Genomic DNA, 13,974 nt, shown 5'->3' with positions numbered 1-13,974 from the left:
CATGTCATAAAATAATATTATAAAAAATTCTTATATTACTCAAATAAATTTAAGTAAAAAAATAAAATAAAAATATTAGATAAATAATATTTTTTTAAAAAACTTCAAAGAAGTTTTTTAGATGTGAATTAAATATTTAGACTCTTATAGATATGCTATGTAGCTATTCAAATCTATTCTTTAAGTTTTTTATTTTTAAATTGTTGTATTAGAATCAACATACAATTTGATGCTATTGTATTACATAAAGTCTTGCTCGAGAATGCATCAAGCACTTGGTTGTAGAAGTTAGAATAGAAATTTCTATAACAAAATCATATCTCTAATAGAATACTAAATAAACTCTAATTAAACCTTAAAAATACTAAACAAGCTTTAATCAAATTAAAAAGAAACCTTAAAAAAATTACAAGAGAAATAATAAGAAATCTTAAAGGAGTTGAAAGAAAATCCACAATAAATCTTAAAAGAATCCTTAAAAAATCCTAAAAAATATAAGAATAATCACAAATATATCTCAAATAAATTTCAACCAAGTTCTAATTTAATCCTCATTAAAATCCTAATAGACTTCAATCAAACCTTACACAAATCTTAAATCCTAAACCAAATCTTATACAAATCCTAAATCCTAAACCAAGCCTTAGATAAATTCTAAATCCTAGACAAATTTTAAATCTTAAATCAAATCTTAAATAAATCCTAAATCCTAAATCAAACTCTAAAAAAATCTTAAACTCTAAATCAAATCCTAGACAAATCCTAAATCATAAACCAAACCCTACACAATCCTAAATCCTAAACAAATCTTAAATTTTAAATCAAATCCTAAACAAACTTTAAATTCTAAATCAAATCTTAAACAACTCTTAAATCCTAAAACAAATCCTAGACAAATCTTGAATTCTAAATCAAACCCTAAATAAGTCTTAAATCCTAAAATAAATCCTAGACCCTAAACCAAACCTTAATCAACTCAATTCAATCCTAATATTTTTTAGAACCTCAATATCTATCAATCAAAATACTAATCTTATTTAAAAATTTACATAATTTTTAATAACTAAATTAGCAATAAGCACATAAAATTTGAAGATAATTGTACTAATTAAATGGAAGAAAAACATAAAATTTACTTGAGTATTGGTTGGCCTTCTATTTCAATCTAAATGTTTAACTTTCAATGCTAATATCTCCTTTTCAAAGTTTTCAATTATTTTCAGATTTTACATATATATAGAAAATCAAGTCAATTACTCTTAGATACAAATTTTATTCCAATCCAAGTAGTAGATTACCTGAAAATCTTAGAAACCCTAATTACCTCTCAAAGTTTAATTTCTAAGATTTCAACCTACTTAAAGTTCAATAACCTTCAAATCAACCATTCGATCAAGCTCAAACTTATATCACATACTTCAAACAATTATTCACATAATTCCTCAAAATTTGAACCATAGATCTACTAGTAAACTTACGAAATTTTTCAAAACATAATACTCTTTTTATTTCACAAATTCCAAAATCACCCAAAACAATTATGACTTTGTAAAGCTCTTGTAAAGTCATAATATAATTAAATCACTCAAAATTAATTCTTAAAAAAACACTCTTATTTTTTCTCTCTAATCCTACTCTCTAATTTACAAAAAATCCTCTGAGTTGCCATTGATGCCTGATTTTGTGCCTTAGGATTTGATTTTAATCCAAGTTAATAGTTGGTCCTCTTTGGGTATCAAATTTTTTTCTTTTGAGTTAATTTTTACTAAAATCAACTCCTAACTTCTTTTTACAAATGATCATATTCTTTATTTTTCTAATTTATCTTGTTTTGCCGTATTTAAGGCCTTACAAAATAAGTAGAAGCCTACTTTGCAAAAGGTTGCATTTATATCTTTAATTTTACTTTCTTTTGGACTATTGTCTATTTTTTAAGATAATTTGCTATAATATTGAAATTAAGATCTTTTATATTATAATAATTTCTTCATCCTTTTCACCTTTTAGTTGTCTTACATCACGACAATGCTTAGGCCATAAGTATTGAGGTTTTTAAAAGTTTTTATAAGATCTTCTTGATAGGTAATATATAAAAGTAAGATTAAGGCTATCATTAGTCTTATCAATACCTTTTTTTATAATCTAGTCTTAATTTAAGACTCTAATTTTTTGTATTTGATAATAGTCATTTTAATTTTTTTTTCTTCTTAAAATCATGTTTAAATTTTTTTTTAATAATAAAATAATAAATTGTCTTTTTAATTTTTTTTTATTAAGGTTCATGTCCTTGATAAGTAAAACATATTTTTTTACTTAAGGCTTTTCTAAAGATTTTTAACACTTTTTAAAATATCAAACTTTGGAAATAAAAACAAGAATGTTGCTTTTAAAACTTTGTATGTATAAGAAATGTCAATATCTTTAAAATTATCAAATAAAACATGATCTTTTCTTGATTTTTTTATATTCTTTTTTAATTTTACTATAATGAATTATATTTAAGTTTTTTTTAATTTTTTTATAATGATAATAAGATATGATTTATTAAAAGAAATAATAATTTATTATTATTATGGTTGTACATAGATATACCAAATTGATTATGAAGTGGTTCTTAAATTCTTTGAGTATCTATATTTGGTATAGATGCATAGAATATAAAAATGTATAAAAAAGTATATTAATAGATCTATTTTATGATTTATAAGAAAGAAGTTGTAATTATTATTATTATTATTTTTAATCTTTTAATACCATGTACATTATAAAATTTATTTTTTTCATCACTAAATTTATAATTTTATACTTGGATATATTTATATTTTTTTTACTTGGATATATTTATGATTTATCTTATTAATAATTATAAATCATGATAACTATTTTTTAGGTTTTTTTTAATAATATAATTAAATTTATAAGAAGATTTATTATTCTTATAAATTTATATATATTTTAAAATTTTATTATTAGTAAATTAATTAGAAGTTATATTTTTTGGTTTTTTTGAAAAAAAAAATTGTTTTATAATTAATATCAATATATCTAAAAATACAGAATATAATTTAAAAAATTGGCCATCTTAAGTTTTTTTAATTTATAGATTACTAAATTAAATAAATATATAATATTAAAAGAAGTAAATTATATTCAATATAATTTTAAAATGAATTAATTTTTAAATCAATTATATTATTTTTTTTTAGGATTTTGTTTTTATTTGTATCTAATCTATCATGACCTATAAAACTTAGTATAAGTGGTGGTTTGTGAACTTCAATAGATAATGTTAGCAAATACAAAGGAAAAAAGTTCCAACCCAAGCATAAAAATTATGACATATGAAGTCTTTCTCAAGGATAAAAATAAAAAGACAAAGAGGGAGAGAAATGGTGCCCTTGTTGTCTTTCTAATTTATTTAGTTTTTTTGCTTCATTACTTAGTAAATTTAAAATTTTGTAAAGACTTGTAAAGCCTCAGATTAAAATAAAAATAAAGAGCATATTGTTGCTTTTAGTCTTTATAATGGATACTCTAGATTGTTGTAAAAATAGTATTAGTATGTTGTAGTTACCAAAACAATAAAAAAATAACTTTATTCTTACAAAGTTGAAAAAAAAATACTACTACATATATGGTTGTGAGATTGCTCAAAATTTCTCAATTACCTATTTTAGAACTAATATATTAAGCAAAAGAAGAGATTGTGAGATTACAAAGAGAACATTCTTATAATTTCATAATAGAGGAATAACAATACATTGTAACTTTTTTTTTGTTAATAGATACCATACAATGATAGAGACAATAAAGAGACTTTAGAAGATACTAATAAGAACATTTGTAAGAAAACCTAGAAATTTGCATTTAAAGAGATTAATTTGTAGATACATGTACAAAAAAAGAAGCCACTACTTTTGCAATAGAATGTCCTAGCACAAATTAGATTTGCTAAAAAAGTTAACAATTAACTTGTAATGTTTAAAAATACATAATTTTTAATGACCATATAAAGATTAATGTACTTTGCTCTAATAGAAGGTCTTGGTGTTATGTTATTGATGAATAAGATGGTATTTTATCACAAAAAAGTTTGTTACATAATGCAATAAAGTATTTGTTTAATTATAGTTTAGAAATAAAAAAAATATTTTAATCTAACTTCATTCATAAAGTAGAAGTAAACATGAACCAAAATTACTACAAGTGAATTTTGGAAGATTTTTTGAATTCTATTTCACAAGAATCCAAATTAGAACATTGCAAATTCATTTTCTATTAGAACAATAGTAAAAGTTATTTCACAAATTTTATGTAATAATATTACAAGCTATGATCCTTTTAAGTTCTTAAGTAGCTAATGCAATTACCATATCTTAATCTAATTGATAACTTATAGATGCTTCTAAAATGTCACTTAAATTAATTTGACAAATCTCCACATAAATGCTACAATTAGGAAAACAAATAGTTGAAGAATTATATGTAACCACTATTAAGAAGTGCAAGAACTTTCATAAAACTATGCTTAAGTGTATTATAGGAGTTTTAAAAGCTAAAGTATATTAGAGCAAATTTTAAAGTCCAATTTTTTGCTATATACAAAACTAAGTTTTTTGATTAGCTTTGTTGAAGTGGCTTCATATTTTCTTGTATTAGTGCTTCTTCTTCAATATTTCACAAAGATGCGTAAGATTTTGTGTAATGTTATTTCTAAATTTTCATTTTTGGTTGTAACCTCATAATTTTTAAGCATTTTGCCTAAAATTTGATCATCAAGGTTTTGTATTCACATTTGTGAGTCAATATATATATATATATATATATATATATATATATAATACTTATTTTTTTATATATTTTTTGTTTTATTATATTTTCTTAATTGAATACCACTGTGATACAAAAAACTCATTTGAATAGAATGTAGTATTTAGATTTGTAGTATTATATCTCAAAACACGTATAATTTTTTTAAGGACTTAAATAATTTAAAATTAAAAAAATTAAAAGTAAATTACTAAATTTTATACTAAGAGTTAAAATTTTAAATATCATCGTGTTCATTACTATTTTCTATCTACCTTCTTAATTTTGCAGTGTTTTTAAAAATAATCCCTTGATTTTCATTTGTAAATACCAAAAACAACCTTTGTACAACAAACAATTAACTTTCTTGAAAATATGAAGACATCACACAAAGTTTTGTGCAGCGAGATTGCACACCACCACCACACATGCAGTGCTGTAAGCCTCGTAAACATGACGTGCTGTAAGCACTGGGTGAGATCTTGAACCGAAGGACCTTCTTTAACAATAAATGGATGTGTTAGCGTATCAACTGGAGACTCAAAGGACGCATGGGCCATCAATCAATAAGAGCATTCTATTCGACAGCAACTTGCCCACATTCAATCGATCGTCCTCATTTCATATGGTCTGCACTGAACCGGAAATAATCTAGTTTTCCTCTGCAAAACGCTTTAAAAATTCAAAAAAGGCAAATCATGTGCATTTGCTTTCTTTAGCAGCTTCAAGAAAGCAAATGCCAATGTGGGTCATGTATTAGACGGGGAGGGTGAGAACAATGAAGCTGAAAATGCCCGCAATACACCCTTGTTCTGTATACAACACAACAAACAAGTCTAGCGTTGGCATGACACGATTGTGGATGCATCGATAGGACACCAATGGAACAGATTCCTTCCAACATGTGTGAATGTAGTGGTTCCCATTTTTCTCATGCATCCGATGCTTGTGGGCAAAGATCTTAAAATTTTATTCGGTGATGTCCGCCTACAACTGCCCAACAATTTTATGTAATTTTCGTTTAATGATTTCTGTGATTTTCTTGAAATTTAGTACTTATTCAAATCTTACCATCTTTTTTGTGAAATTTGTTTAGGTGTTGATTAAGTTTCTATATCCAAATTTGAATGTAAAGTGATGTGTATTTGTTATCTACATTAATGTGATAGACATTTAAAACTATCTCTAATTTTTTATCAAGATTGGATATTTTAAAAATATTTTGAGAATAATATTTTCATAATATTTTTGCAATTATTAGTTTATTTTTTATAAATATTTTAAATTTATTATTTAGAAATTATTTTGTTTAATAATAGTAGATTTTATGGATGAAGCTAATAATAATAATAATAATAATAATTGTGGTGGTGCTACTGTCAATTTTCTTTTTCTTTTTCTTTTAATTTTTTAATCTCTCTTTGCTAAATGTTACAAGATTTGAAAAAACTAATAAGATGATTTGGAGTACTACATACATTTAAATGGAGTCTAGTTTGCATACAAAAGATGTATGTTACAATATATGCATAAAATTGCAACAAAACTTATCATGTGAATAAATATAATTATTGGAATTATTCTTGCCAAAATTTATTTATTTATACAACACTATCCTATTTATTTATTTTATTTACATAACAAACATGTATATCTTATTGCACAAGTACTGATTCATAAATCTAAATGAAATTAAGTTATTTATCTACTGTGAATTCTTTGAAGTTAGTTATTCGAAATAAATCAATCCAAAGTTTGCTGTTACAAGATACGAATTCTAAATCTAAAATTTGTTGCCGAATTTTCATTTCGTGATAATATAAGAATATAAATTTGTAGTTCTAAAAATAGCAGTTTGGTAATGCTGATGAAAGTTTATGATATCGAGTAACAAATCAACAACAAAGCAGAGAGAAATGTACAGCGATAGCACATTGGAAATAAGGAGATGAAAAACCCATGTACATATCAAAGAGGAGCATTGAATTGTGCAGAATTGCAGAAAAAACAACACCGAGCTTTGTATGAATAGCAATAAATGCACCCATCGTGGTGACCGAAGATCCTAGCATTGAGACTAGTTCCTAGAATCCTCATCACATCACATCTTTTACTGAAACGCAAGATCGTTCAATTGTCAGAATTCGGAGCTCAAATATCTTCAGATGTGCAGTCAAGTCGACAAGGCACACTGTCGAAATCGTTTGAGAACTGAGCGAGTATCTATAGTAACCATCCTAGTTCTTCGTATGAAGAAAAATTAGATGCTCGTGTATGGTACAAATGGGTGAAATCTGGTATTTGTGTTAGCTTCTGGGTAGAATGTGACCAATGGTTTTGAGCAGCTGCTGGATATCAAAAGGCTTCCCAAGGTAGCCATCCATTCCATATGTCAGGCAAGTGTCTTGATAGCCTTTGGTCGCATGCGCAGTGAGTCCTATAATCGGAACCCTAGACCATCCCTTCTCTGCTTCTGCCTTCCGTATTTGCTTCGTGGCTGATAATCCGTCCATGATCGGCATCTGCACATGGCAACGCTTGGTTTACTCCCAATTCTGAAATCAAATCCCGGGCAGGCTCATTTTCGAGGCAGAAGAAAGCAAAATTAACAAAACTCTGAACTAGGGACATACTTGCACATCCATGAGTATGAGGTCGAAGTCGTCATGCTGCGCGCAGATGGTTTCTAGAGCACGCTGCCCATTGTCCACGATGTTGACGACGTGACCATGCTTCTCCAGCTGCCGGCTTGCAACTTTTTGGTTTATTTTATTGTCCTCCGCAAGGATTATCCTCAGCTTGAGTTTCCCTTTTAACAACTCCAATTCTGTTAAAGATTCTCTGCTAAGCTCTGATAGAGAACTCTGCTTTAGCCCATTTGGAGCAGGTTCTGTCTGGGTAGAATCGAATGCTACGTCTGGTAAAGGTCCTCTTCTCGGAGGCGAACCGATGTTGGAAGTATCTCTATGTGTACCAACCACTTGAAAACTGTCTGCTTGTCTCGTTGAAGTTCCGAGTGAATTGCCGTGCCAGGGAACCAGCTCCAGAGAGTCTGTCTTCAGCTCACTAGATGTGCCTCTGCCACCATCCCAACTGCGCCGGGGATGTAGCACCTGGCTCAGCCGCTCGCTCGATGCTTCATAATTGGCAAAAGCAACACTCCTTCCCTGCGACTCTGCCCTTGTGTCATAATACGACCAAGAAGATCGCCGTGGCCGGCTGGGTGGGTCGCTTACTTCTAAATTAGCTAGAAATGATTGGTAGGGTGTGAGCATCGAACCATAAACTCCACTTCTCCAGTCACTGCTCCCAGCTAACCAGTCATCTCTATTTTCCGAAACCTGGTTTCCGAAGGTGGGATAATCACCGAGCGAAAGCATGGTACGGCCTGCTCTCTTCCCCCTCCCCACAGGATCATCCTTAGGTTCATGTTTTGGCAACCTCAACGGATTCTCTGAAGGTCGACTTTGTGGTCCAGCATCCGGCTGCCCACCTCCAGAGCTCGAGCACTTTGGACTAGGTGGACTAAAAACCAAACTGCGCAGAAGGCTCCATGGTTTATCACTACTCTTCCCTGCACAAACAGTCGTTTCTGCTCATTAATCGATTACATGCCGTGAAATCCCATGCGACCAACGATATGCTGCAGCAAAAGAAAAAAGAGTTGACTTTGATCACGAACCTGGAGATCTCACTTCTGGCGACGCTTCCAGTGATATCTCATCGAGGGAAGTGTTCAGGAAAAGTGGCAAGCAAAAGTGGAACGCACTACCCTTTCCAAATTCACTCTCCACCCAGATTGAGCCACCTAAAAGCTCCACAAATCTTGTCGACATTACAAAAACAATTGTCAGTTCCAATACAAGAGCATGGCATGCTTGAAGACCAGTACAGTGGAATTACTGAAGGCAGGAAGCATGTGGGGATGAGGGTACCTATGAACAATACATAGACCGAGGCCAGTACCACCATAAAGACGAGAAGTAGAGGCATCAGCTTGAGTGAAGGGCTTGAACATGTCCTTCAGCTTCTCTTTGTTGATACCTATTCCAGTGTCGCGAACCTCGAAGTGAATAAGCATGCTCTCATGAGCTTGCGCTATGTGGTGTTCATTACAGGACAGTTTTCCACCCAACCCCCGAGCCGCTCCACTGCTGGCCCCTGAATAAATTTCATGGAGAACAGTGAGAAATATTTGTTGGGTCTTTTGGTCTCAGAATTGATAGCCTTTTGAAGAAATTAAATTCCTAGACGTTTACATTCAGTTTGAGCACAGAATTCCTACCAACAGGTAATCCGATCACAGAAGCTCTCACAGAGTCAGAGGCCACTCCGATGCTCACAGATATAAACCCATCATGCGTGAACTTCAGCGAATTGCCCACTGCAATCCAAAAAATATCAACAACCCCATCAAGTTAGTTTCTAGCATTCCTGAGCTAGTGACGGGGCAGACCAGCTGCGTTAGAGCAACCACCCACAATCGACATTTGATCTAACAAACCAAAGAAACAGCTCCCATGGATAATCAACTCATATTTAATATAATAATTATATAGATCCCGAGAAACATTTCGTCATTGACACTTCCATGCTCTGAAACAGCATATTGGCATGACCACACAGAAATTGAAGGTGTGAGGCATGACAAAGGAACAAGGTTGCAAAGAGAGAATGAGAGAGATTCCGAACCTAAGTTCAACAAGGATTGTTGGATTTTTCCAGCATCGCCCACAAGCGAAGGAGGCACTCCCCTATCCACCTCCCACAATAGCTTCAAGCCACGCTCTTGTGCTCTGGCTTGCAGCATCCGAAGTGTACTGGACACCATGTTGCGGATATTGAACGGAACCATCTCGATCTCAAGACGACCAGACTCGATTTTCGCAAGATCCAGCACGCTATTGATGATGTGAAGTAGAAGATCAGCGCATTCCTTCGCTGATGAAAGGCTGTCCTTCTGATCCACTGAAAGCTCAGACTCCAGAAGCAGTGCAGTCAAGCCCAGAATTCCATGAATCGGAGTCCTAGACATGTCAAATCAATTCGTTAAAATGATTCCGAGAAAATTGAATCAAATCCCAGTGAATCAACCTGGACTGAATTTGGACTGTTTGGGAGATTGCAGTTACCTAATCTCGTGGCTCATGTTTGCCAGAAAATGGGTCTTTGCATGGCTGGCCATCTCAGCCTTCTTCTGAGATATTTGAAGCTCCTCGTTTGCCTTCCGTAGTTCCAAAGTTCTCCTATCGACTTGGTACTCGAGATCAACGTTCATTTGGTTAAGCGTGCGGGTTAGCCTCTTCTTCTCCCTCACTGCCGCGGCGACTGTGATGCTCACCACGCCCATCACTATGCTGTAGAGCTCAATCTGTACACACCCAAGTTCCGTCAGATTGAAATAAAATGTAAAAAAATGCGAACTTCAAAATTGGTTGAGTCTAACAACGACAAAAAAAGTTGAACACCTAACCTGGAGTATGAGCTTGGCCGACCAAGGCGGAGGTCGTCCAAGCAATATATACATCACCCCGAGCTTGCGAATGCTCCCCGACGAGCAGATGAATGCAATAACGGAGACGGTGAACGCCCATCCCACGCGGTTAAACCGAAAAGCTGTGTACGCGATACACGGGTAGGCAAGGAAGGGCAAGGGGCGGAACTTCTGCAAGTCGAAAAAGAAGATGGTGGTTGAGACTCCAATGGTGGCCGCAGCAGTTAATAAAACCTCAAGCAGCTTCATGGGGCGGCAAAGGCTGGGCCGCCACTTCCATGCCATGAGGTGGATGATCGGCGGTGTGATCGTTATCATAGCCGTGAGTACTCCCAGCCACCATGTCGCCCAGAGGACCCCAAACTGGGACCAGACGACCACGGGCGTGGCAGTGAGGCACAAGGCTATTACGGTACAGAAGAACAAAGAGAACACGGTGACGATGACGAGAAACCACGCAGCGTCAGACACTGAATCGATTGTCGGAAATTTCTTGTTCCGATTTTCACACAGACGCTTCCGAAGGTAGAATGCAGCGAAGTGACTTTGAAGAGTGGCTAAGGAGCTGACAAGGAACATGGTCGAGGTGATCACGCTTGTCGAGCCGGGTCCCCGCCACGTCATGTACATCCTGGCGAGATAGAGCCCTATAACGTTCCCCGGTATGATGTGGTATCGCCAGATCGATGCCAGGGAGAGCGAGACGGCTTGCGGAACGTAAATTGGGAACACAACGGAGATGCCCTGGCGCAACCGCAATTCTTCCACCGATATTTCCCATGTGAAGACCCCACTGAACATGACGATCGAAATGGTGATCAAATTGCGTCGAGCGAGTATGTAAAGTTCGGTGGCGTCGCGGGGACGATTCCTCCATTCGTTACGAACTGCTTCGCTGCAATGCAACAGATGACTCCATATGGATTGTAAGAATCTACGCCAATGAGCCGCGAGCCACGACGCGGAGGGAGGGTTTTCCCCGGCTGCTCCCGCCGTGACCTCTGACGCTAGGGGATCCATTACGATTGTGAGACCTTATTTCTGCCTTCGACACACTAACATACTGATCGAATTGCGTTTCCAAAGGAATCCTTTTGCTAGTTTTTATCTTTGAATGGCAACTCCACCATCTTAATCCATCAAGCCGCTCAGTTTTTTCTCATTGAGAAACTCAACGGAACTTCACAATCTCGGGGATTTCACAAACGTCTTCCAGCCCTAAATCTTCACACAACATACGTCCGCCCACCAATGGTCCAAACAAACAACCACGAGTCTGCGAGAACACATTCTGGGTAATCTCCCCGCCCTCCTTCGGTAAGCCCTCGCTCGGCTCGTCGTCAACCTGCACTGCCTAAACTTTCGATAGAGATTTTCCTCGCAGAACATAACTGTACTCTAATCTCCACATTTAAGACTCAATTAACACCTTCTAGACGCATTCAGTCTGCGGATACTGGCAAGGTACAAAACGAATCTTGCTCCCCTTCAACCACCGACAGCCCTCAAACAGTTGGCCTCGCCATCACACTGACTGCTCTTCCTCTTCGTTCGAACAAGATTCCCGCAACACCATGTGCCAATCACTGATCGAGCATGGGTCAGGAGTAAATCGCCATACCAATCGAAAGCTATCAACTTCGCTTTCACGAGCAAAGTTTACGGTTCGTAGGGGTACCAGAAAATTTCATCACCCTTTACCCATCTCTGTGTTTTCAGAGGAATTCTCCCCGACGTCAGAATAATGTGAATTGCGGCAGGCCCATCCCCCGGAAAAAGCAAGAAGATGTCGCAATTCCAATGCTCCAAGTGTGCAAATGTGGGACCAAACCTGCACTTTTGACGCTCCTGCTACTGCTGACGATGCTTCGGATCAGTTTCGCTGATATTGTGGACGTATGGTTCAAGGGTCTCGTCACATTTTGGTGGTCCACTGCTAGATCTTCTCAGCAGTTTGGCATTGCCGCTTCCAGGAGCAATACACCGATCACGTTGTCGTCCTCCGAAGTCTCATCAGTAGATTGTTCAACTTGCAGGACACTCCGAGGCACTAGATAGGTTATTCTTTGCGTCGCTGCCAGCGTGTTTCGCTGATGGTATTTAGCGAATTTTTCGACTTTCTGATGAATCTGTTGCGCATGCAACTGTGTTGACACATTCGCGCTGCGGCGCATGTAGCTGCTGCCCAGGTGTCGGATTCCTGCTCGCGTGGGGGAACAGTGCCGGTGTAGACCCAGGCTGGATCTAGTTCTCGTTAGGGTCATCAACTAGATCTTTCCATCCTCCGTGAGAGAGGTCATTAAAGCTCTTCGATCCGAGGTCCACATCTCTCATGTGCCTCTTGTCACATTATTATTGCTGTTGGTGCCGTGTCAACGCGATGTCGATGCTCGCGTCCAATTCTTAGCATGGCACCACTCACTCCCTTAAAGACCTCGCTCAGCAGTCTGTATTACTCCATCTTTGCGTCGCCCCACTACCAGCACTTGTGTAATAAAAGCGAAACCAAACACACACACAGTTCACAGAGGAGGAAAGGCAAGGGATAGTAGGGTCTACGGATCTTCGGTTGCTTTGGTTCTGAGCATCACGACGTGATGTTTCATGAATTAGCATGAAATTTTCACGTTGCATGAGTAAGATTTCAACGGAGCTGCGTTTCTGCATCATCATCTCTCTGCCCGAATGAAACTTCTTACCATTTTCACATTCTTTCCAAAATCATGAGAAAAGGTTTCCTGAAAATGTGAAACATTCGTATTGCAAGAGCATTCAATAGATACAGCGATAGATTTTATTATATTCTGTTTGTTTACTTGTGTGTTTGTTTGTGGGTATTATTATTGGATGGAGCAAATGATTAATCGAAACATTATTGAAAGAAAATTCAAAAATCTGTGGTTATTAATCCCATGGATGATACTTATAAGAAATTGTTGGACATTGCCTTAATTAATTTATTACGATTATGAAATATAATTGAACACTAGTTAAAGAATAACAATGTAAGCTAATGAGATTGAAGAACATTTTTTTGGATGATTTAAGATAAAATGTGTAAAAACAGTGTTGATAATATAAGAGCATTAATTAGGTTAATAATTGTAGTGAAAGAGATGATGTTATTTATTTGGATTTATCAAAATACAAGTATTGAATTCATTGAATTTTTGTAGCATTGAATCACCACAAGAAGATCACCCAAGAAAGATGTAATTCAATCAGTTTTAAGGAATAAAAACATAATGATGGCGATTATAAAAAACACTTAAAAAAAAAAAAAAAAAAAAAAAAAAAAACTCATAACTTTATATTTTATGATTTTTATGAAAAATATAACTACAAAGCTATTGAAATATTATGTGTAAAAATACTGAAAATATTATTATTCAAGAAGATGCTAATATAAATAAATAAAAATTATTGAAATTATGAAAGAAAAAAAAAATTATTAGCAACTTACCTAAGGTAATATCTTCTACAAGATAACTTATTCTACTTTCACTTTTATTTTAATACTCCTACTTTGCTATTGTTCAAAAGACTTTCAATCCTAATGCCTTTGTTAACATGTGATGTCTATCCTTTACTAATGCCTTTGTCAACAAATCAGCAAGTATGTCTTTTGTTGTACAATACTTAATATCAATCACCCTTATTTCAATCTTCTC

The 13,974-nt window shown here is 34.6% G+C and overlaps 1 protein-coding gene across 1 annotated transcript; it reads right to left on the bottom strand.

The window, feature by feature from the left end:
* Positions 1-6,771: 6,771 nt before the first annotated feature.
* On the bottom strand, positions 6,772-11,452 carry LOC112294252 (uncharacterized). Its single transcript, XM_024544534.3, has 8 exons — positions 10,283-11,452; positions 9,942-10,180; positions 9,502-9,836; positions 9,095-9,193; positions 8,745-8,970; positions 8,492-8,634; positions 7,443-8,383; positions 6,772-7,331 (listed from the first exon to the last, which is right to left on the bottom strand). Exons 1-8 carry the CDS (start codon positions 11,321-11,323, stop codon positions 7,116-7,118), a joined length of 3,240 nt encoding a protein of 1,079 aa, XP_024400302.1. The 5' UTR covers positions 11,324-11,452; the 3' UTR covers positions 6,772-7,115.
* Between the last annotated feature and the right edge of the window lie 2,522 nt (positions 11,453-13,974).

The sequence above is a fragment of the Physcomitrium patens genome, chromosome 17 (assembly GCF_059467195.1).
Source record: "Physcomitrium patens ecotype Gransden chromosome 17, ASM5946719v1, whole genome shotgun sequence".
NCBI lineage: Eukaryota > Viridiplantae > Streptophyta > Bryopsida > Funariales > Funariaceae > Physcomitrium > Physcomitrium patens.
Note: the sequence above shows the minus strand (reverse complement) of the source record. Positions and strands in the feature narration are given on the sequence as shown.

Coding starts and splice junctions, on each gene's coding strand:
- LOC112294252 (XM_024544534.3), bottom strand. CDS start 11,323: ATGGATCCCCTAGCGTCAGAGGTCACGGCGGGAGCAGCCGGGGAAAAC. Junction 9,837..9,941: donor AACATGAGCCACGAGATTAG/GTAACTGCAATC, acceptor TGACATGTCTAG/GACTCCGATTCATGGAATTC. Junction 8,971..9,094: donor TGTGATCGGATTACCTGTTG/GTAGGAATTCTG, acceptor AAATTTATTCAG/GGGCCAGCAGTGGAGCGGCT.